This window comes from Propithecus coquereli, unplaced genomic scaffold (assembly GCF_000956105.1).
Source record: "Propithecus coquereli isolate 6110/MARCELLA unplaced genomic scaffold, Pcoq_1.0 Scaffold256, whole genome shotgun sequence".
Taxonomy (NCBI): Eukaryota; Metazoa; Chordata; class Mammalia; order Primates; family Indriidae; genus Propithecus; species Propithecus coquereli.
The window spans coordinates 2,296,478-2,320,167 of NW_012148130.1; the positions used below are offsets into that span (position 1 = coordinate 2,296,478).

A 23,690-nucleotide genomic window follows, 5' to 3' on the forward strand; every position below is an offset into this window, starting at 1 on the left:
CCGCAGGCCCCGCGCACACGCAGCAGCTCGCGTGGACACAGACAGGTGAGGCAGAGAAGGGGCCAAAGAACCCACATCTCCCCGAATGAGCCATGTTCTTGAACAGTCCCATCAGCTTCAATCTGACTGATGGGGCTTCAAGGAACATGGTATAAAAAAAGGACAAAATAATTCCATACCAACTAATTCAACAAAAAATTACATTAAAAATTGAGCCAGTTTAACGGAACATGGATGGTATATTCAAGATAGTTTTAATATTAATGTTTTTTTGTGAATTAGAAATACCACTCTCAAATGATGAAAATCACTAGTGAGGTACTATTTCCCCCGTTGTAGAATTACATTGTTTGTACATATAATACAGAGTTGATCGCATTGGAAACAACAGTATTAAAATAAATGTTAACAGATGAAAGGGGTATGTCTTCACACCTTGGAGGGCCATGAATCCATCACACCCAAATTCAAAGTAATTTTCTATCAGCATTAAACTATTTTAAGTGCAAACAATTTCCAAACATCTATGATTGCAGCATCCGTCTTCCTGAATTACATTTTGAGTCAGAAAGTAACTGTACGAGTGCATTCTAGGCTGTCTTTTGACCACCTAAGATATAAAAAAAATCAGTGCAAAAACAAAGTGAAGTACTATTTATAACAGCTGGATTTAAGGGGATTTTCTGTCCAAGAAATATTTTATTTTACACTATGTATATATGTGTATATTTCATATATATGAGAGATTTAATTACACTGAATTTTAGAGTAAAAAGCAAGAAAACTCCATTTCTTATTTTTTACTGCAGCCCCAACAGACTGATTTAAAAATGGAAACAACTTCTTTGGGTGCACAGCGGAGAGCACGGCGCCGCCGGAGCGAGCTGGGCACGCGTCCACGCAGCCCCTGTCGCGGTCCGCCGCCTGAGGTCCTCTGCCTGCCGTGGCTCAAGCGCAGCTTGTGGCTCCTCGTGGTCACTCCCTCAAGTCCGAGTCCGGGTAGAGTGTGCGAGCAGCAGCGGGGTCGCTACACTACAGTCCCACCCGGAGAACTGGCCTGGTTTGGGGATGACAATACGCCCTGCAAACAAAGCAGTTTACATTAATCCAGCACAGCACCGGCAGCGAGGAAGTCACAGAATCGCCCTCCGCCAGTGTCTCACGTGATCAGAATTAGCTTCCGCTGGTTTGGAAGCCAGTGTTTAACAAACCCTCCACTTCATCTATTCGATTCCCATCCGGATTATTGCACCACGTTCCTAACGAATCGGAACCCTGCTTGGGTGTAGTATTTGGGCCTCAACACGGCCCAGGAGTAGGTGGGCAGGGCTGGCCTTGGCCTCTGGGGGAGAAAGTGGTCTCTCGGGGGCAGAGGAGCCTGGGTTCTTTGGAACTTCATTGGCCCAAAGGTATTAAGGCGCCTCCTGGAGGCTATTCAGCGCCTTAGGCCAGGGCTGCAACTCAGGGCCACAGAGGGTCCCCACAGCTCCGATTGGAGCTCTTGGAGCAGCCCAGGACACTGCAGTTCTGGACTACACACCCTCCCCAGGATCTGCCAGGGATTCTTGCTTTCTCAGTGGTGGTGTGAAGGTGGCACCCCTCTGCCTTTGTGGGGCCCCACAGGTGGAGAAAGGAGGACCCAGGCCAAGGACGTGGAGAGCCCCAGAGCAAAGCCCAGTCCTGCCCTTAGGCTGCAGCTGGATGCGTGCACGGGACGTGCCGATCCGCACAGGACATCGCTTGGCCCCAGTAAGAACAGGTGCTGTCTGTCCCTTCAGGTGGGGCAGAGGCCGAGGCTCTCACCTGTATCTTGTAACACAGGCCTGGGCTTAGATAAACTTAAGTTAAACTCTTAAACAGCAAAGAGCGCTTACATTTCTTTACACTTACTATTGGGATGCGCATAGTTACATTAAGTTTGGCATTCATTTATTAAGAATAACTTTAAGATTACAATAGTGCAACGCCGAAGCTACAATTTTCAGCTCTATGGACACAAACTTATCCTTAAGCTGTCCTAATGCTTTAGTTGATTAGCATTGTTTACAAATGACAAGCCTTTACCTCTAAGCATTAACCGAGTGAACACTGCTACCTTCTCGCACGCTGGACTGGCCTGGATACAAGTGAGGGGTGACAATCTGAAGTTGGCCTTTAGCTTCCCACACCTTGTTGAAGGGAAACAAGCTGCCCCACTCCAGGTCACTTTACCCCCAGTTTCCCACCTTAACACTGAGCTCTTCATCTAGGCAAGATCAGGGAGCAAACAGAAGGCAGCAATTGCCCCTGCTCGGTCCATAGGAGCTCTCTTCCTCTCAGATCCCCGAGAAGGGACAGACCCTGTTCTGGCTTCTGTGGCGAAGAGCCCGCACACCCCACCTCCTCGCTCACACCCGTCACGGCAGCGGAGGAAATCTACACAGCAGGCGCCAGGAGCCGACGGCTCGGGCCCACCCAACCCGGGCTGGGGGCAGCCCGCGCAGGGGCGACAGCGCTGCCACCACCTCGGCGAGGCCGACTCCACTCCGTGAGGACAGTCCGCGGTAAGGAAACCTAACACGAGAATACTCTGCGTCGCAATCGCGCGCCTTAGGAAGGGTGAAGGTGACCAAGATGAAGACAGTGGTTCCCAGGAACCATGTGATGCACAGAAACAGTATCAAACCCACAGAGTGGGGGTCCGCCTCCTCTCAGCAGGAGAACAGCACTCTGCTTCTCCCTGCAGAGCAGCAGAGCGCCAGCCCCTTGCCCGGCAGCCACTGGTCGAGGCCTCCTTCTTAACCCGCAGGGTCTGCGTCCCCCTCTGCAGCTCTTCAGGTGGAGGTGACCGCAGTCACGCAGACGCCAGGCAGACAGGCCCGCCCGTTACAGAGAGTGGTGCCTCTACCAGCCTCAGCCAACGGAAGGATAACACAAGCCACGTGTGACATTTACAATTTCCCAGTAGCACATGTCACAATTTAAAAACAGGTGAAATTAATCTTATTTTATTTAACCAAATATATTCCATATTATCATTTCAACATGTAATCAATATGATTAATGACTTTTTTTCACATGAAGCCTTTACAGTGTGCTGTGTAGTGGACACGTATAGCACATTTCCATTTGGACAGGCCCAGTTTTGGGATTCAGTGGCCACAGGTGGCTTGTGACTGCCACGGGGGATGGCAAAGGTCTGGCCGTCCCCTCAGGCCCTCCTTTGCCTTGGACTTTCTCCCACCGGAGCGCGTGCCGGCCCTGCAGTCCCGGGGCGGGCGGGGTGCTGAGACACAGGGTGCGCGGGCACCAGGCTTCCCGGGGCCTCAGGTTGGTGGGGACACATGCTTCCACTGCCCGGACCATCTCCCCGCCCCCAAAAAGCCACCCAATCTTTGGGCTGCAGGAAGACCCCTGCTCTGCTACTGGCACAAAGTGCACGCTCACTCTCCGGTTTCTGCTGGCTAAAGCCCTAATCCTGGTTGTGGTGGCAGCCGGGAGCCAACTGGAACTGCCCCCACCCCTCGGCTGTCCTCTAGGCCCAGGGCCCAGAGAGATCTTGAAGGTCGTCTAATCAATCAACCACCCTCAGGCCTATCCTCCTCTCGCCTCCTGTAGTCCACACTCGCACAACAGGGAATCGGGGTTTCAGTTAGCAGGGGTTGGCCCTTTCGATGACAGCCTGGTTAACGATTAGAACGGATCACCGTGCAGCAAATATGCCCTGGGATCAAAACCCGAGGGCGCTCCCCCCAGGCACCGGGCTGGGCAGCAGCCTGGCCGTGGTGGACAAACCTGCGAGGACGGCGGGGCGCCCAGTGGGGGCTCACTGCAGCCTCCACCAGGACAGAGCAGCAGATCACCTAAGAGAAGTCACAGGAAGGTGAAGCAAAGACCATGTGGGCTTGGCCTCCAGTTCTCCGGCACTGAGCCTAGCACGGCCCGAGGAGAGGGTCCCCTAGACACAAGCTCCAGAGCTCGCTGGGCCTGCGGTGGCCTTGGGCTGGTGTCAGTGCCAGGCACGCTCATGCAGGCTGGTCACGTTCCCGGGAGGGTGTGAGGCCAGCACAGGCCAGAAGCTGCTGCAGGCTGGAGGAGGAGAGGGTGACGCAGGACTAATGCTCGTTGGATAGGCAGGAAAGAGGCCTGGGCCCAAGGATTGGGTGGGCTTGGCACCCGCCCAGCACCCGACATGCAGGCGAGGACCATGAGGCCTTGTATGGGTCAGTGGAACCTTGATCTCGACACTGTTCACTGCCTGGAGATAGCATCACTTTGCCGTGATGAACAGTGAAGGTATTGGGGAAAAACTGCCATTCGAAAGCAAATTAAATTTAAAAAGTCACGTTATTTTTCTAAGCCTGTGATTTAGGCTAAAGATTACCAAGTGGTAAAAGAGGAAGACAAGGAGCAAACACTGAGACCTCCACTAACAACCCTGGACACTCCCGAGGGAAGCCCAGGCTGCACATCTTAACCGACAGCAGTTTGGGGCGCATTTTCAACGGTGGAGAATCTACCCCCCAAACTGGCATCCATCCAATCACAGCGGTCCCCCTGCCCTAATCTGCCTGCCCTTTAGGGAGGGAGTGCTATTTTATGGCATCCTTCCGATGACTTTTCACGGGGAGAAATGAGCAAAGAATGGCCCGGTCGAGGGGGAACACCTGGTGGGTTGAACGTGCTCCCGTGCCCGTCCTCCTCAGCCACTCGTGCCAACTGCGGTCTGCGCACCAGAAACAGGACAGTTGGCAATGCAGCGCTTTACAAATGTCAATCAGGCAGAAGATTTCCCCAGAAGAGAATCTGCACGATGTCCTGTTGGCCCCCAAGGCGGGGAGCCTATTATAGGAATGTGACAACCGTGAATCTAGTAGTTAACACGCTGTTCTGTGCTCAGCAGAGTTGCCGTCTCACTCCAGCTAGAGATTCCATCTCAAAATTAAGGGATAAAAAATATTCCAGCTTTAAGTTTGGGCTTGATCATAATTTGTAATACTGAACTAACAGAATTAAGCCTTGTTTCACCAGAGTATACAGGAAAAATAATACTTGGTTTAAATACAATTTACAACAAAGGAACGTGTCCATGTCCCTGCCCTGGCGGATGCTGCTGAGACGGGAGACTGACAGCAAGACCGACCGCGGCGCGCAGAAGCCCGAGCATGTCCCGAGTCCTGTCGGCCGCACCGGCCTCCTGCCTCTGGGTTCTGGGAGGGTTTCACCGTCGGACCCCGGCAGGCCAGTAAATGTCAGAGAGGACAGAAGCTCAAGGGGACGGTCGTGGGCTGAGGTGTGAGGTTTGGTCTGAATGCCAATTCCTCACCTCCTCCACCTGGATTGTTCAAAGCCTTCTCTGGTCATATGACCATCAAAGTCGCCCTTCCCAACACAGTGACATGCAAACCAACCCTGGGACTGGTCCTAGTGCAGGCAGACAGACTAAAGCATCACTCTTGAGATCGTGTAGAAAGTGTCATGGGAGAGTCTGGCTCAGTGCTGGCTGGGGCACTGCAGTCGCCTCCATCAGCCTCGGACTGCCCGCCCCTCCTGGAGGCTCTAGGTCTAGGCTCTGTGCCCGGGGTTCCCAGCAAGCTCTCATGGGGGGGCTATTAGCTAAACATCATTTGTAAAGTGACGCCTTTTTAGAGACGGTACAGAAACGATGAGTGGTATCAGCAGGCTAACCTCTGAGGACGCTTCTAGCTCCGAACACATCCTCCCTAACTGCTCACCCACAAGACTCCCGTTCCTCTCGCCCGTAAACCACGGCACGAGGGAACTAAAGGCAACCTGGAGGCAGCAGCCACTGTTTCATTCTGAGGCACGTGAGGTCAAAGTCTCCAGATCAAATGAGCCAGGCGTAGGAAGTAGGTGGCACATGGCTCGAGAGGACGGGGTCCCCTGGCCCAGCCCACGGGCGTCTGGACCCATCCCTGCCCCAGACCCGCTGTTCACTTTGGCTCCTGCGGGCAGCTGGCTGTGCACCTTTGCCAGCCTTCACCTGGCCACTGACAGATCACACTGAAGGTGGCACATTTCCCCACAGAGGCCACTTGACCTGGTCTCCAATGAGAAAAGCCACCCAGGGAAAAGGACCCTGCTCTTTTCACACATATCTGGGGAAAAGACTAAGGAAATTAAGGGCACAGCAGTGAAGGGCTCCTCTGAGACCGCGCCTGGCAAGGAAGGCCCCTGCCGTTACCTGGAGGCCGTCCCAGTCCACCCGGCTCTGCACTCCTCCGCACTGGGTGGGGCAGGGGCGGGGCAGGGGCGCTGCCTGTGTCTTCCCACAGCCTGTCCAGCCTGAGGCCCCGCCTGGAATGGGAAGCTGGTTTTGGAAGCCACGGACGCCAGAAGGGGCAGGCAGAACCGAGTGCCTCTAGATGTTAGATGTCCGTCCCTCTCCAGAGACCCACTGATTCGGAATCCACCATTTATTTTGACCAGGGAGCCACACATGGAGGAATGGCTATATTTGTTTCAAGATACAAACTAGTTTTTTTTGTTGTTGTTTTTTTTAGAGACAGTGTTCTGTCACCCAGGCTGAAGTGCAGTGGCATGATCATGGCTCATTGTAACCTTGAACTCCTGGGCTAAGTGATCCCACCTCGGCCTCCCGAGTAGCTGGGACTACAGGTGTCTGTGACCACACCAGCTTTTTTTTTTTTTTTTTTAATTTTTTGGTAGAGACAGGGTCTCTCTCACTGTATTGCTCAGGCTGGTCTCAAACTTTTGGGCTCAAGTGATCCTCCTGCCTTGGCCTCCCAAAGTGTTGGGATTACAGGCGTGAGCCTGCCCAGCCAGCTATTTTTAAGAGATCAAAATGTTATGTTCTTAAAAAAAAAAGAAAAAAGAAAAAAAAAAACCCTTGCTGTCAACCTAGTAGTCTTTAGGGCTCAAAATCTACTTGGTGCTAAGGAAAAAAAACCTTGTACTGCTCTTGTGACAGCAGGTCTGAGGAAGTCACTTTGAGAGCTGCAGACCTGAGAATCTCTTCTGCTTTGGGCAGCCTGGAGTCCAGACAAAACATGCAGACACTTCAGCACTGGAGGCTCTGCCCACCCAACATCCCAGAGGACAGCATACAGTAGGGAAGCTTCTGGAGTCCACCCCCTGGAAAACACTGGGAGGCAGAGCACAGGGCTCAGCAGGCTGCCCACCTCGAGGGAAGACAGCCGGCGTGGGGCCTAGATGTCTCATGAAACAGCAGGGAAGTGACAGTAAGTGGGAGCACCCTGATAAAGGGCTCTGTCTCGGGCCACCTCACCCTCACCTCCCACCACCTCGGGCAGGGACCTGCGGGTCTGGGCCTGTAATTCTTGCCTTGAAACATTGGAGGATGCAGCTGCCAGGGTGCTGCTCAGATCAGCTACACGTGTCGAGAGTGAAGGACATTTCACAGCAGAATGATGTAAATCTCAGGTTCTTCCCACCCCAAAGGGAACGTCCCCCGCTGCCCTGTGTACGAAGGTCTCTGCACTGGAGCCACGGGCCTGGCAGCTAAGGCTGGGCAACCTCAACAGCCAGCACAAAGCCTCCAGCAAACTCTATTCAAGAGCAAGAGTAGGAAAACAACAAATCTGCCCAGGAAGAGAGCTCCTATACAAAGAAGCCTGCCAGCTGCCTTCTCCACTCTCTCCAGCTGCTGGCCGGGCGGCTGGTGACTGCCGGATGCCCGACATCCTGGACAGAGTCCATACTAACCAAAGCCAGCTCCAGCCCAGGACGACTTCGGAATGCCAGCAGAGCCTTTACACAGCTAGTCTGAAAAGTCAATCGCGTCCTCCCTCCAGACCGGATTCAGCACAGATGAGGATCACATAAAACAGCACCTCTGATACTCAGAACAAGCATTTCATTGAGTTAGCTTCTAATTATGAGAAACTCAGAATCAGTAATAAGAGGTGGCAATTCCTGTGGCTATTTGTTCTATAAACATTAACAAGCATTTAAAAGCTTTTCTTTTTGGGTTCACTGAGATTTTTTAAAGCTCAGATGTGAAAACAACTGTTGAAAATTATCTACATTTACAATTCATTCACACGTTTATTTAATGTCAATATACAGAAGACAACCCCAAAGTACTTCAGATTATCAAGTATGTTGTCTCTTTAGCTGTGACAGTGACAAGGGAACAGCTAAAAAACAAAGCAGTGAAACAGAAACATGATTTTCTTAAAATTATAAAGTAACAATACTGATATTAAAGCTTCGTTAATTACTGCAACATTTAATTTACCAATATTCATGTTAGGAAGGCTCTTTATCAAATTTATTCAAGTTGTCAAGAAATTGGATGAAAATGTAAAAAATGAAATACATGTGAATTTTACTTTTGATTTTCACTGAAGGTAAATACCCATACAGTTTTATACAGTGTCACCTAACGTAACAATCTTTAATAAACTGGGAATACAGAAATCATGAAAATGCAGGAAATATTTCCTTTACACTTTTAACTGAGAGACAGCAATTTAACTATGACACAAGTTCATGTAACAGATGCAGCAATGAATAAAAAACCAACACCAGTGGGACCGCTTCCCTCTATTAGAGGGGCCTGTTCTTACAGTTTTTAACTTGGGATCTGAGCTTCAAAGGTAACAGTTAATACAAGTGCTTTTAAACGGTGAGCCACAGATTTGGCTTTGGCCGTATGAACGTTTCCTCTCTTTGGGACATCACTGGAGCCAGCGTGCTGAGTGCCTTGTCAACCTAAACCAACATGTGACAGTCCCCATCAGCCCCAGGGCACGCTCTGGACAAGGGAAGGCCCTCACCCTGTTCCCAGGACAGGAGGCATACCAACCTTCCCTTTTGTAGCCCAGTCCAGGCCAGGGGCGACGTCTCCAGGTCACCTATTAGACCTAGACACGTGCGCAGAGGTTCTCACTGCTGAGGAGCGAGACATCCGCCGCAATGGTGCAATCAGAAATTCAGAGGCCAACTGCTCCCACTGTCACCGGCGTTGGGGGCAGTGCAATGGTCTCTGACCCCCTTGGCCAAGCCCTCACCCACAGACGCTGCGCTCCGCGAGTCTATCATTGGAAAATGCACAGTTGAACTCTGCTTCTAGTTCTTCCTCGGACAGCCAGATACGTGAGATGCACCATCTGGTTTTCCAAAGGATTCCTTCTCCAGCCTCCCTGACCCTTTGGCTTTTTCCTCCTCACACTCTGAGCTTGCTCAATAAGAAATAAAACATCTCCCTCTCAGGCAAGAGGTGACAAGGACCTTGTTCCCAGGTGCAGACGTGTGATAAGGCAGTTTCACCAACTTCAGCACGAATCTAATACTTAAAAATGTCTTTAATATTTCAGATGCACCACAGGAAGTGGGGAGTTGCGCAGAAGTGGCTGCCTGGCTATCTGCCACCTGGGACTGGGCGTGAAGCTAAACGGTGCAGAACACGAAACCCCACCTGGGGTGCATGCCCGTAACAACTGGTCAGGTTTTTAGGGAGCACAGCACTTTGTTTCTCAGAATTTCTGAATGTCTTTGAGACAATACTCATTGTTATAGCTTTTTTCTGTTTTTCTACCCCTCCGTTTTTCCATCTTAAGGCATTTATCCTTAGTCTCAAGCTCAGGGCTCACAGGAGGACACTTCCAAACTGCTAGGAGGTTCAGTCAGCACAAAAGAGAAATTAAGATTCTTTACCACTATTAAGTAAATTTAGAGCCCAAACTTACGAGCTATTTTTAAAGTGTCTGCCTACTCCCTCTTACCCATTTGCTTTTAGAAGAAGGACAGGTTTTCCAAAGTCTCCCTTCTCCAGGCCTCTTGGTGGGGGGGGTCTTAATCCCCTGCCCCCGAACAAGAAGACAGCCTCAGACAACGGCTGCGGGGTTGTGCAGAAGCCGCCTCATCAAAGTCGCAGCACAGGCCTGGCTTCTGGAATTACTGGAAGGTTCAGAAGAGGCGAGTCAGTGCAGGGCATGTCGACGGGCTCCCCACGGCCCTGGCCTGGCCCCTCTGAGGGCTTCTGACGCCGCACAGGGGCCAGGTTCGGCCTCTGGCCGGGGAGGACAAGATCCCCGCGCCTTTGTCTCTGTCCCCAGTGCACGTTTGAACAGCAGCCTCCTCTTGCCAACTGCTGTGTTTTATTCTAGAGGTTAGGCTAGAAAAGATAATCTTGCTCGTGATAACGTTTAAGCTGAAAAACTTTGAAAAATTTCAATGAGAAAGCTCAAAGTTTGGTGAGAAAACTACAAAAGTGCTCCCCGAATTTCTTAGAGGCTCCCGTGGAAGCAATGTGGCGTTGCGCCTCACACGTCTGAGACCGGGAACCCCCGAGCTGCCCCTCCTCAGCCCCTGCCCAGGTCTGCAGGAGCCACTGCTCAGAAGCACTTCTGAGGGGGCCCCGCCTGCCCCTCTCCAGCGCCCTCTTCTCAAGCTGTCGGACATTTCGGCTCTGGTCTCGGAGAACACCTCGCATCCTGTCCTCCTGCCTGCACAAGTGCTCTGCCGGCTGTCAAGGGCAGGGGGCAGGAGTCGGCGGGGCACAGGGGACGCGGAGCAGCGCACGCTGCAGTGCCCGCGGCTGGCCTGGGCTGAGCAGGCCGGGCCGGGCAGAGCCAGGCAGCCCCTCCTCAGGGCTTACACCCACAAGGGGCAGGGGCCCCAGACGGGGTACCAGACAGACATTAAGGACACTACACTCCTCAGCAGAAATTAGAAGAAAGAGATTGTGACCAAGCCCCGAATCCAGAACTGTGGCATTATCACGGTTTTTAAAACTGGAGGTAAGGGTGGAGAAAGACACAACACAGGCTTCTATTAGCACATTTCAGAGTTGTTTTTAAAGGAAGCAATGATCGATCTCCTCCTCTTGCCTGTCCCACCCCCATTCCCATCAACAAACCGAGTCCTAAGTCACCTTTAGTGTACCTCTGCCGTCTCTCCTTCCACCCAGCTGGTGCAGCTGACAGTATCAGTTAAGGGCGGGGGTGGGGGGCGGTCGGAGAGCGCCCAGTTGGTTGCGTTGGTTACACGAGTATACACACCGCGGCTCCCTGCCAGCCGGCGATACCTTCAGAACTGAAAGGTCACCGTAAGTTTCACCATCAATGCTACTTACCTGTGATCACCTACTCTCCATTTAGGCCAAACACTAAGACCTGAATTTTGAAACTGCATACTCAATGCCTCAGAAGCATTTGAAACTGAGTTTCTAAAACTGTGCAGCTGCATAAAATTGCACATGGAATGTTCGTTACTGATCTCTCCACCTGACAGCCTGACTTAGCTTCCAAAGTGCAAACAGTCCACAAGGATGGCTGTCTTTGCTACCTTAGATAGTTAACCTTTAGGAACAAAGAACCATCTTTTAAAGGTAAATAGGACGTTAACATTTCCCTTGAAGCACCGCTCAGGGATGTGAAATGTATAAACTGAGGTGAGATGCACCTGGGAGGCTGCCGTGATCCCATTTCACAGAATCCACTGCGTTAGGGAGCATGACAGGCACGGGGTGGACAGATCTGGCCACATGTTCGGAAGCAGGGAGCAGGCCTGGGGACTGGCCTGGCTTCCTGCGGGTGGAGGTGGCATTAGGAGCACAGAGGGCTCTGCTCCATCTACGAGAGTCTTTGCACTGCAGAGAAATAAAAGTCCCCGGGTCTTCACTTTGCTGAATCGCATTCACTACTCACACCGTATAAATTGTCATTATCTCTGTATTTAATTACAAAGGTGTGCAAAACAAAAACAAACCTAAATGCCCCAAATAAGTTAACAAGATAATCACCATCTTGACATACAATAGACAGCTCCAAGAGCCATCTCATCCACTGTGAAAACTAGAGTTTGAAATGAAACCCCCTGCGCAGCTGCAGGGATCGCGGAGTCACAATCAAACCCCGCAGTGTCCCGTGGAAGCAGCACAGCCTCCCGGCTGCAGGAGTCCACACAGCACCACTCCTGCGCGGCCGCAGGCCACCAGGGCCCCCGGGGGAGGCGCTGGGGTGGGACTGAGGATGAAGCCTGAGCACAAGGCCAGCGTCGGCGTCCCCAGAGTAATCCTGGAATCACCACTGCCATCCAAGAACAAGAAGAGGGGACCTGCACTTGTACCCCCTGCCAGGGAGGCACTCTGAAGCCTGGGGACTCTAACAGTCTAAAGACAACCAAGTCTGCCACGGTCTAAAGTCACATGCCTTTCTGACTCCACCCCCCACCCCCAAAACCAAAAAAACTACCTTTCCCTTGTTGGAGAACACATAAGCGAAGCGCATCTGACGTAAACTGTCTTGGCTTATGTGGCGAGAGGCACTTCTGACAACTGCCGTTGGCGTCCTCAGCCCGCAGTTCACGTGAACTGTCTGGGCTCTGAGTAAGGTGGGTATTTTAGTGCACAGAATCTCAATCAAAGTGCTACAAACTGCTTCTTTGAAAAAGATGTTTATTAAACAACTTTAATTGTCATAAAATGACTAAAATGGGTTTTAAAAATTAAGGCTCTTCTCTTTCTGTGGATTGCCAGAACAATGTAAAAATAATATCAATCAACTCTGCTAAACGCTTTGTTCCTAAAGTTAAATTTCATAGATTCCTAAACATTTTATGATTAAGGTAAAAAATTGGACTATAAATGACAATGGCCATCTGTACTGAACACACACTCTGATCAGGTGTACAATATTCTAATTGAGAAGTTAAGCAAAAATATTCCAGTTAAAGCATAAATTTTAATTTTAGCATTTTAAAGTCATTGTTTTCCCACACTGTCATGATTTTCCTAAAATTGAAGTAGTCTAATACAGGAACGCTAACCTTGGGACTCTATATACTCCCAGGAGGATGACTGACTTGGCTGGCAATTAGTTTGATTATATTTTTTTAAATGCTCTAAGGTAAATTATCAAATGATTCAGAATTACATGGCATGCAGTATCCAAAATTATGGCTCTGATGCATTTAGATTTACATTAAGTATAAGAAGTGTCATTCACATTCATTGTACACCCCACCCCTCCCACAAGAAAAAAAATCACTACCTATTCAAGTTCTAGATCTGGTGCAGCATTAAGGATTAAAACTTACCACTTTACCAGGCCTTCCCCATGTGCAAATAAATCCCTCCTGACAAGCAGTGACTATACAGTCTTCAAGAAAAATTAACACAGTCAGTCTTTCATGTGCTATCTTTTTACAGATCAGCGGCTCTAACAAGGGAACGTCTTCCATTCGAGGACACAGGGGTGTTCCCAAAGTTTTAGCTGGGTCCGTTTTGGTTTTAGTAACTAGATTCAGTTTGTCACTGCTCTTGCTAGAAATGTGTCCCATGCTATGGTTTCGCTTGTGATCTTTCTCGTGGTGCCTCTCCTTCCGGTCATGCAGGGAAAGTGTTGCGAATTTGCTGACCCCAGAAGCAATGGCCCCATCCATGACACTGCTTTTGCTGCCAGCATTTGAGACTGCAGAATGTGGAAGGCTGTTGGACCGTGGCAGAGGAGGGGGTACAGAGTTCCCGGGCGTTGAGACACTGTTCCCATTGCTTCCAGCAGGAGGACTCGTGGCATTCATGACATTTGTGTGTGTCCTTGCTCGGGAGAGGGGTTGGTGAGGGAAAAGGATGTCTTCTGTCAGGTCCCATAAACAGAGCTGTGTATCCTGGCCCACCGAACCAAACCGATATGTAACGCTCACGGGGCGGCTGTCTGTAGAGTTCCGTTTGGATAGTCTGGACTGCGTACTATTTGCTCGATCTCTGCCAAAATGAAGAAGGTCTTGGAAGTCCTCGTCACTGCCACTAAACTCCATAGGGTCGCTTTCTTCTACACTAGTGGTATAGGGATCAAACGCCACAACACTGACCCAGGACTTGTGCCCATGGCCTCTGGCTATGACTCGGCAGTCTACAAAGGACCAGACTGTCACCAAGTCGTCCTCGCCACCTGTCACGATGTACTTGCCATCCGGGCTCCAGCACACACACAGCAAGCCCCCAAAGTAGCTTTTCATCGTACCGTGCAGCTCCACCGAGTCAAAGTTGAACACCCGCAGAAACCCGTCCTGGCTCACGCACGCTAAGAACTTGCCATCTGGGGAGAAAGCAAACTCGTTGAGGGCCCCCTCGCCCACCGTCCACTTAAGGAGAGGGTTCCTCGTGGATTTGCTCTTGCAAGTGTGCACGGCAAAGCTCTCTCCCTGCTTCAGAAGCTGGTAGTGGGGGGCTGTGGTGCCACAAGTGTGCTCCACATTATACAAGTACATGTTCCCACTCGAATGGGCTACTAGGAAAAGGCTTTCCGAACCGGGAACCCATTTGACACAGGTTACTCGTGACTTGTCTATTAGTCTCTGTGAAGACAAAGGAGAACAAGTTATCACAATGGAGAAGCTTTAAAGGTCTACTTTTCCAGCAAGACTCGTCTGCGTCTCGGTGAGAAGGGAAGAGTCCATCCAGGCACTCCGCATGGCATCCTGGGGTCGGCCCAGCCAGCGAAGAGCATTTGGCCCCTTGGAGAATTACTTTCTAAAACTGCACTTGGGTGTTAGGCCACTGGCTTTCACTGAGGGAGTCAGTCATTCAACAATGATTTGCTGAGGACCTGCTATGTGCCAGCGCTTGGATACACGGGTGAGAGAGGCAGCCTGTAGACACTCTTTCTTACGGCGGGAGCGTCTGACTCTGCGATTCGCTGCATCTATGTGCAGTATCCTCGCCATGAGCACCCACAGGTCAAATCTCTCAGTCCTCACCGCCAGGAAAGCTATGTCTCACCCTCATGGTTTCTCTGCATTTATCGTCACTGTAAGTCACGTGCTGACTACATCTGCCCCTCTGCTTTGGCTGCTCGAAGGCGGGGAGGCCAATCTGCAGCCAACCGCCAGCGGCACACGGGACTCCAGAGCACACTTCCCGGGCTCCGCCTCAGCCCTGGGTCACTGGGGCCTCCCTGCGTGTACACGCCGTCCTGTGTGTCTCTGTGAGCACTTCCTCAAGCAAATCCTCTTTGGAATGAGGTGGCGTTTAAAGAAATAAATGGATGACTAATTCAGGGGTATGCAGTTAATCACTATCACTCTACCTCAAGCTAATTCTGGTCCCTTGACCCAGCTGTTTCTTTTAACAGGCATGTATCACTAGTCTTGCCTTTAAAGCCAATAGAACAAAAGGCAAAAAGCACCCCCAACAAAGGCACAAAACGAGCACCCTTCCTTGCTTGCAAACCCTGCCGTGGGCATCACCCGCACAACAGCTTCCACTACAGTGGTCCCTCTCTGGGCTGTCCCATCTCAAAATCACATCACCAGAAAGCATCTGGAAGTTCCCAAGACTCCCAAGTTCTGCCAAACCCTCTACACTGTCCCATCACCCCAGTAACAGTGTCCCCACGGGAGCCCAGCAGCCCCCAAGCTGAGTTAAACGCTACCACTTCACCGAACAGGTGGGGATTCCCTGGCTCAAGTGTCGGGAGCACTAGGAACACCGATGCAGATCCTGCCAGGAAACATGCTGCCTTCTGCCTGGTTGGCTTTGTGGCCATGTGCCTGATATGTGTGCTATATTTTTATAGAAAACCACAGGAATGAAATAACTTGATTTTTAAAAGGGCTGGGAAAGAACTGATTAATCAGCCATGCAAGCTCATTGCATGAAAATTAGACTTTGGAGGGTGGGTCACTAACAAATGACCCCAGGTAGGGAAGAATGGGGGGCAAGAACCCTGCATGGCACACAGGCCCGGCTCTCGGGGACCCTGGGTTGGGCTAAGGTTACTTAGCAGCAGGTGTCACTGCTTGCTGCCATAGGATGGCATGGCTGGCCCTCTTAAATTAATAGGTACGTGGCAAGCCAGCCTTGGGGACATAGCCAACATTTCCTCCCCCGCCTTTTTCCCCTTCCTGCCTAGTGACCTACCTATAAAAAACACCTGACCTACGTTAATGCCAACAACCTAAAAATCTAGCACTACTCTGGCAGTATTTCCATCAGATCTTCACAATTTTTTCAGCAAGAGGTTAGAGAGATATGCAAAAAACAGAGGTTAGAGATAATGTACATGGCCAGACCCGGGCTTTTTACTGGGGTGAGGGTGGGCGTGGTGCAGGGATTGTGTTGATGGTGAGTTAAGAGGCCCCCCACTCCCTTATCAGAGCTCTGCCAGGCTTGCTGTTTACAACTTTGCTGTGCCCACTGGGCCCAGTCTGCCCCAGCACTCCTGGTCCCACAAATGTGACTATGCCTGATGGCCCAGGGTTTACGGGTGTCCAGGAGCTCACCCCTATCAGTGGCCTTGTCAGACAAACCTGCACAAGCTAACTCAAGGCTAGGGAGCCAGACTGCCCATTTTTTCCAAGATAACTTCACTTTTACTCTATCATGTTTGGAAAAATTTAAGGACACAAGAACGTTCAGTGGTGTGGTTAGGAGTACATTTTATTTGGGGCCTTAAAAAAACACAACAAAAAAATTCCATTAGAACTTGAAAACGGGCTGGGTGCGGTGGCTCACGCCTGTAATCCTAGCACTCTGGGAGAGTGAGGCGGGAAGATCACTTGAGGTCAGGAGTTTGAGATCAGCCTGAGCAAGGGTGAGATGCCATCTCTACTAAAAATAGAAAAATTTAGCCGGGTGTGGTGGCGTGCACCTGTAGTCCCAGCTACTCGGGAGGCTGAGGCAGGAGGATCACTTGAGCCCAGGAGTCTAAGGTTGCCGTGAGCTAGGCTGATGCCACGGCACTCTAGCTTGGGCAACAGAGCAAGACTCTGTTTCAAAAAAAAAAGAACTTGAAAATTGTAGTACTATCAAATAAAAATAGTCTTGTTTTGCAATGGTGAGATATGAAGACAAATAGTTATAGCACCATTATTATATGATAAAATAAATGTTACTGAGATGACAAAATATATTTAAAAACTTTATTCCCATATTATAAAGTTGCATTGAGACCACCTTAAGTAGACGTGCGGATCTAATTTTTTTTTTTTTTTTTTTTTGAGACAGAGTCTCACTCTCTTGCCTGGGGCGAGTGCCGTGGCCTCAGCCTAGTTCACAGCAACCTCAAACTCCTGGGCTCAAGCAATCCTACTGTCTCAGCCTCCCGAGTGGCTGGGACTACAGGCATGCGCCACCATGCCCGGCTAATTTTTTCTGTATATATATTTAGCTGTCCAATTAATTTCTTTCTATTTTTGGTAGAGACGGGGTCTCACTCTTGCTCAGGCTGGTCTTGAACTCCTGAGCTCAGAACGATCCGCCCGCCTCGGCCTCCCAGAGAGCTAGGATTACAGGCATGAGCCACCGCGCCCGGCCTGGATCTAATTTATGGACAAAAACCTGCGCCCATTACTTTGATCCCCCTCTCCCCCGGGGCACCTAAGCAGACGTTACTGTCACACTCTGGCACAGGAGGATTGGTCACATCAGATCAAAAAAGAAAAAAGGACCTCGGACCCAGCTCTAATGTGGTAAGGGTTTCTCACCTGCTCTCCCGTCAGTTTTCCCTACCAGCTCGTGTGCTCGAAGGTGGGGAAATCGTGTGCTTCAGCGAGGGCACCTGGCAGGCAGGCTCAGTGTCTGCAAGCCACATCTACAACGGCAGCGCCGCTCCGGCCTCCAACCTGAGCAGCTAGCGCAGGTGCCAGGCAGTGGTAAGAGGCTTTACCCCCCCCTCCAGTGCTCGCTAATCCTCAGAACAGCCCTGCAGGGTATAAACAGTGGAAAGCCTCACTCACACTCTTCTCCATTCCAAATCCTCTGTCCTGAGTCACCATTATCTTGTTTGCCTCGCCAGAGTGTCTCTGTGTATGCGCAAGCCAAACATGAACACAAATTTGCACACCTATCTTTCTTCCTATCAAAGGAAGCACACTACACACTGTCTCACCTCTGCTTCCTCATTCGATACTATATCCTGTACATCTGTCTGCATAAGCATTTATAATTTTTACAGATATTGCCAAATTGTCTCCCACGAAGAAGGCAATTTGGCAATATCTGTAAAAATTCCTACCAGCAAGGTAATAGTGCCTGTTTCCCTATAGGAAGGCAGGCACTTACTGCCATATTACCCATGAGGAAACAGGCTCAGAGAGCTTGAGAAACTTGCCTGAAGTCCCATTCGTTCATTCAGTATCGAGTGCATACCGCGTGCCAGGCACTGACACCGCACTAACTGAAACCCCTTCTCCATGGAGCTTACGTGCCGGTGGGATGACAACGTAAGGGACATTTACACTATCTGATGACAGCATGTGCTGTGGAGAAGAAACAAACAGGGAGAAAAGACAAACTGCTGGGGGAGAGGAGCTTGCCGTGATTTCAATTTCAACCAGGACAGTGGGGAAAGGCCTTCCTCTGATGCTGGGGACGGTTGCACACAGACTGGAAGGATGGCAAAAATCAGGCTAAGCGGACGTCTGGGGAAGCGTACCCACACAGAGGGAACAACTACTGCAAGGGCCCTGAGCAGGGAGTGAAGGAAGCGCATCAAAGGCATCTTGGGGCCAGTGGGACAGATGGGCCAAGGTGCAAGACCAAGACAGGCCCATAAGACCCCGGAGTGAGCGTGCTGTCTTCTGTCCCACCAACAAATGACAACTAGCTCCGAAGACCAGCCTGCCAGGGCCATTCACAAGGGTTCTAAGGATCAAAGTGCCAGCCTCGCTCACAGCCCAGGCCCAGGTGGGAAGCATAACTCCAGGACAAAGTGGTAGAGAGTCACTTACTTTAAGTTGCTCTGGGTTATTATTTGGATTGAGTTTAATGAAAGAGAAAGAACAGAAAGCATTTTACTCCTGTTTTTCACATTAAGAAACAGAAATAGTTAGAACATTTAATTCAATAAATGTAAGAATAAAAATTATACAGCCAGATTCTGTACCATAAGGGTAAGGAATTTTTGTTCCAGAAAATGTCTAGGGGAAAAAAAAAATCTTGGTCAGTGGTCAGTGTTAGTAATGGGATTTCCCTGCTGGCTTCGGTATGAACAGAGCCTTGATCTGGATGAGCATGTTGAAAAACCCTGGTCCCCCTGAAAAGCACTGGGAGAGAGACGGGCAGGGAGGAGAGAGGGGCTGGGCACAAAGGGGCAACGCTGAGGGCAGGACAGTCCAGGCGCGTGCATGGCTCCTGCGTTGCTGGAGCACCTGAGCAGGGACGGAGTCAGCTCTGGAATCGTGAGCTGGGACTGGGGGCTGTGGAGGCCCAGGCTAAAGAGCTGGGGCTGTGACTCTGAAGCCTGCGCTGCCCGATTCCACAGCACTGGTCTGAAGTGACAAGTGCTGTGAGTGTAAAACACACACAGGATTCCAAAGATCTGGCATGAAAAACAGATATCAACTGTCCCATTCATAATTTTTACATTGGCTGTATGTTGAAATAGCATTTTAGATATATGGGTATAATAAGATACATTCTTAAAATTAATTTCATCTGTTTTTTACCTTTTCAATGTGGCTATTAGAAAACTTTAAGTCCCGTGTGTGGCTCACACTACACTTGTACCGGCAGCACTGCTGCAGACGCGGGGGCACCAAAGGTTTCTGAAAAGGGAAGTGACAGAATAATGCGAAAGCCCCTAGCAGCAGGTATAGAATGGAGGGGCTGGGGTGAGGAGGAACCAGTTAGAGACTATGACAATTGTCCAGGCCATGGACAAAAAGGTCCTAAACTTGACCAGTGGCAGCATGGCAGGATGTGGCTGTAGAGGGGCGATGAAAGAAGGTTTTGCCAAGGCAGCAGCCAGAAAGGTCAGTCTGTAGCCAATGAATATGACCAGGAGTGTCACAGAAATCAGCTGTGAATCGTAAGACCCAGATCTCGGACATTCTAAAAAGATCTCCAAGGGAAAAGATACAGCAAGGATAGGAGGAAAGTATAGAACTCTGGGAAAAAACTACTACAGGGAGCAGGACAAAATCAAGAAAGCAGGAAGAAAACCTGAGCAAACGACCCGGAAGTGCCATGAGGAGAGCAGCAGAGGAGGAAGGAGCTGCCCCGAGTGAAGGTCCACTCCAGCCAGGGCCCTGCTCACTGCGTCCTGTTCCCAGGCCCTCTGAGGCCGGCTCCAACTGAGCCCTAGAGGGATGGGGCACTTCCTGGCAGGGAGGGGCTTGGGGGCTTCCTTAAGAGAGAACACAGAGAAGCCAGCCTGGGGGCAGAGAGGTGCTGAGGACAGGAGAGAGGACAGGAGACAGACTGAGGTGGTGGCACAGGGCAGGGGCCTGGTGGAAGAAGTTGAGGGATGGGCGGTGGGGGGGACTGTTCCCCGGGGTGGAGAGGAGACGCGGGGAGATAGAGACAGGCAGAAGTGAGGAAGACTCCGGTGGGAAGCAGTTGAGGAGAGTGTCAGTCCCACTCACAGGGCCTGTGTCCTGGCGGATCTGGAAGGACAGGGCCAGGCAGGTGCTCAGCGAGGGAGGGAGGGCAGGGAAGCAGCAGAGTCACTGTCAGGTCAGCTGCCTGGCCACAGAGCTCTCCATTAGAGTCAAAATGTTCCAAAGCCCATCTTAATGACCATTTTTGTAACAACAAAAAAACCTTAAAACCAATGGCTGTCAATATGACATTTCCACGTATGTCAGGACACCTACTCCTGGGCCGGCACTCGGGTGGAGAGACACGGCACCAGCGTATCTCCACCGCGTCCACAGCCAAGGCCCTGTGCCGCATTTCCAATGCTGAGTGCCAGATAAACTGTCCATTTCAGATACTAATAAGAAAAAATGACACCAAACAGAAGTACTACCATACCTAATGCCATTAACAGACAAGATTTGCTAAATATACTATACTAGTTAAAAGAAAACAAGAACAAAATAAATCTATAACCATATTAAAGTGCCATTGCTAAATCAACTAATTTGAACTGAAGCTTTCCAAAGCATTTCATTTTGTCTTTTTCTCATTACTATCAACATGATTAGCAAGAAAAGAATATTTTGGAGGGAGTGGATATACATCTTATAATGCAGATATTAATTTAGAACAATAATACTAAAACAAACAATTCAAAAACCACAGCAGCTGCTGGAAATGCCATAATATAACCACAAGCAAAAATGGCAACTCAAGGCTTTGATTATGTGAAGGCATTTGAGAAGGGATGACGCTTCCCTCAGGAAGTATTAGGAAAGGGTATTTCAAAGCCATGTTAAGAAAGGATCAGATGTCTTTGTGTTTTTTTTTTTTTTTTGAGTCAGAGTTCAACTCTGTCACCTCAGGTAGACTGTAGTGGTGTCATCATAGCTCACTGCAACCTCAAACTCTTGGGCTTAAGATATCCTCCGGCCTCAGCCTCCCGAGTAGCTGGGACTACAGGCGTGTGCCACTGTGCCTGGCTAATTTTTCTATTTTTAGTAGAGACAGGCTCTCGCTTTTGCTCAGGCTGGTCTCAAACTCCTGACCTTAAGCAATCCTCCCTTCTCAGCCTCCCAGAGTGCTAGGATTACAGGCGTGAGCCAGTCCACCCGGCCAGATGTCATTTTTATGAATGTTACAGCTTTAAGGAATAGATCATTACGTGCTCATTTCCTTCGATTAAAAAAGCATCAAAACCAAACTAACAAAATGCACAGACCACCCCTTTGTATCAGAACTAGACAGAATATTGCAGAGGTCCCACTCCTAGGGGCCCTGGGTGCAGGAGGCACCTGCAGCTAGTGGGACATGTTGCTCAACCTGGGCTGGCAACACTGTCCCCTTCTCCACAACCCCAGGAGTCAGGGCCATCTCCTCTCCAACATGCCCTCCAGTTAATGTGACCTAAATGCCACAAGGAGATGAGGGCCTACCCAGTTGTTCACCTCGGCCTCACATCCCGTGAGAGAGGACCAAGTCATGAACAGAGGGTCTCGTTAACGTGTCAGTAACAAAAGAAGACGACAAGTTCTTTTTACATTTTATATTTTAACCAATAATCAAAACATACTTGAAAATCCTCTGAAGTTACTACTCTGTGGATACAATTCCAAAATCAGAATTTTTACAAAAACGAAGTTGTTACTCATCAATATATAACCACTGGTTATAAAAAGTAAACTCCTCACCCTTTGGGGTTGCTGCACACAAGGCTGAATGCTGAGCAGGGATGACTCTCCTTTCCAAGTAGCTCTTATTATGAAGGTAGGCTCTATGATCTAGGAGCTTGTGGGCTGAACTGTGTGTCAAAATACTCTCAAATAAAGTCCCATTGGACATTTTCAAGGGCATATGTACAGAATGCTACAAACAGAAACATAAAATCTACTCTAAAATATTAGAGAAAGCAGAGACACAAGGGAGCTGGGCATAAGATTTCCCAAGAGAGGCTAGAAAGAACCAGGTATTTCTTTCTTCCAGTGTGAAACAGATGTGGCAGCAAAGACTTCCGGTGTGATTGGGGACAGTCTAGGGAGAGGGAAGAGGGGAGGACCTGCCTCTGCTAGCTGATCTGACCTGATTAGGGGCCAGACTTGCTGGAGGTGAAGTTTGCTGGCATCTAATGGAAAGTGTGAACCCTTACAGTCTTGCCTCATTGACAAAAAAAATTATAGCCAGGTATGGTGGCACGTGCCTATAGTCCCAGTTACTCAGGAGGCTGAAGTGGGGCAGTGGGGGGATCACTTGAGACCAGGAGTTTGAGGCTGCGGTGAGCTCCGATTATGCCACTGTACTCCAGCCTGGGTGACAGAGTGAGATCTTGTCTCTTAAAAAAAAAAAAAAATTACTAAGACTATGAAGGTTAACAGTGTGCAATAGGATTTATCAGTGATGTTTTTCCATCTTCTTTGTACTTCTCTATTTTCTAATTTTTCTATAAACAAGACTTTTTATTTTTTATTTGACTGTGGTGGGGAGGGATATCACCTTTTAAAATATACTTGTTCCCGGATAGAAATTTTTCATCTGTCTTTATCTCAGGTGGATTTTTGGAATTCATAGTCCCATTCCATTCATCCATCCATCCAATCATTTATTCTATTTTCATGTACCAGGCACGAGAAAGGAGGCAGAAGTCAGAGTAATTAATCCTGGGGGGGTGTGTGTGAGTGCGTGTGGGTCAGAGAAATGTTCTGGTGAGGACAGACCACACAGCTGTGACCAGTGGTCCCTGACCCTCTGCCTCCACGTGTGCTGATTCTCTGCCTGGGTTGCCTTGCCCTTACCTTCTTGTCCTGGACAATTAATTACTTATCCTTCAAAACTGTTGGTACCTCACCCCCCAACAAAGCCTTTCTTTCCAACACCACTCCTCCCCGGTAAAGGAAGCCTCGGAGCTTCCCTCTACTCTGTGTTCCCTAGCACCTCCCAGGGCGCGCTCCTCGGCCTTTAACAAACGCTGCCCAAAGACTCCTCTTATCCTCCCCACACACCTCTTGGGTGGGTACTGTTCTTATTCATCTTCCACCTGAGTAGGAGAGGAGAGGTAAAGATCCACAGTCTGTAAGCAGAAAGTGGGAGGCTGGTGTCTGACCCCAGGCACCAGGGCAGCTGCCAATCTGTAAACATGGTAATTAACTGATGGCTTTAATTGCTCCTTTGGACGCAACAGGATGAGATGGCTAGAATCTTGGGGTATAATCAAGGCTCGGTCCTAGGCATTTTTCTTTGTTCTTACTATGCTCTCTCCAGAAGCCCTTTCCTCTCAGAATGTGATTACTCTTTATATGGTGACAACTCCCCAATTTTTTTCCCTTATTTTGACTTCCAGATCCATATATCCAACTACCTACAGGTCTCTTACACTTATCAAGTACAGAATGGAATCTCTCCTCTT

The 23,690-nt window shown here is 49.7% G+C and overlaps 1 protein-coding gene across 5 annotated transcripts in view; it reads right to left on the reverse strand.

Moving 5' to 3' along the window:
* Positions 1 to 238: 238 nt before the first annotated feature.
* WDR20 (WD repeat domain 20) overlaps positions 239 to 23,690 on the reverse strand; it is an 83,786-nt gene continuing 60,334 nt past the window's right edge. For 2 of the 5 annotated variants that reach the window (XM_012647121.1, XM_012647119.1), the window contains 2 exons: positions 13,027 to 14,286; positions 239 to 1,081 (listed from right to left, as the gene is read on the reverse strand). In XM_012647121.1, the coding sequence (XP_012502575.1) occupies positions 1,028 to 1,081; positions 13,027 to 14,286 (1,314 nt within the window). In that variant the 3' untranslated portion in view covers positions 239 to 1,027. Of the gene's footprint in view, positions 1,082 to 9,850; positions 9,886 to 12,365; positions 14,287 to 23,690 lie in introns of those variants that run through there. The other 3 variants (XM_012647120.1, XM_012647123.1, XM_012647124.1) reach the window with 3 other exon arrangements.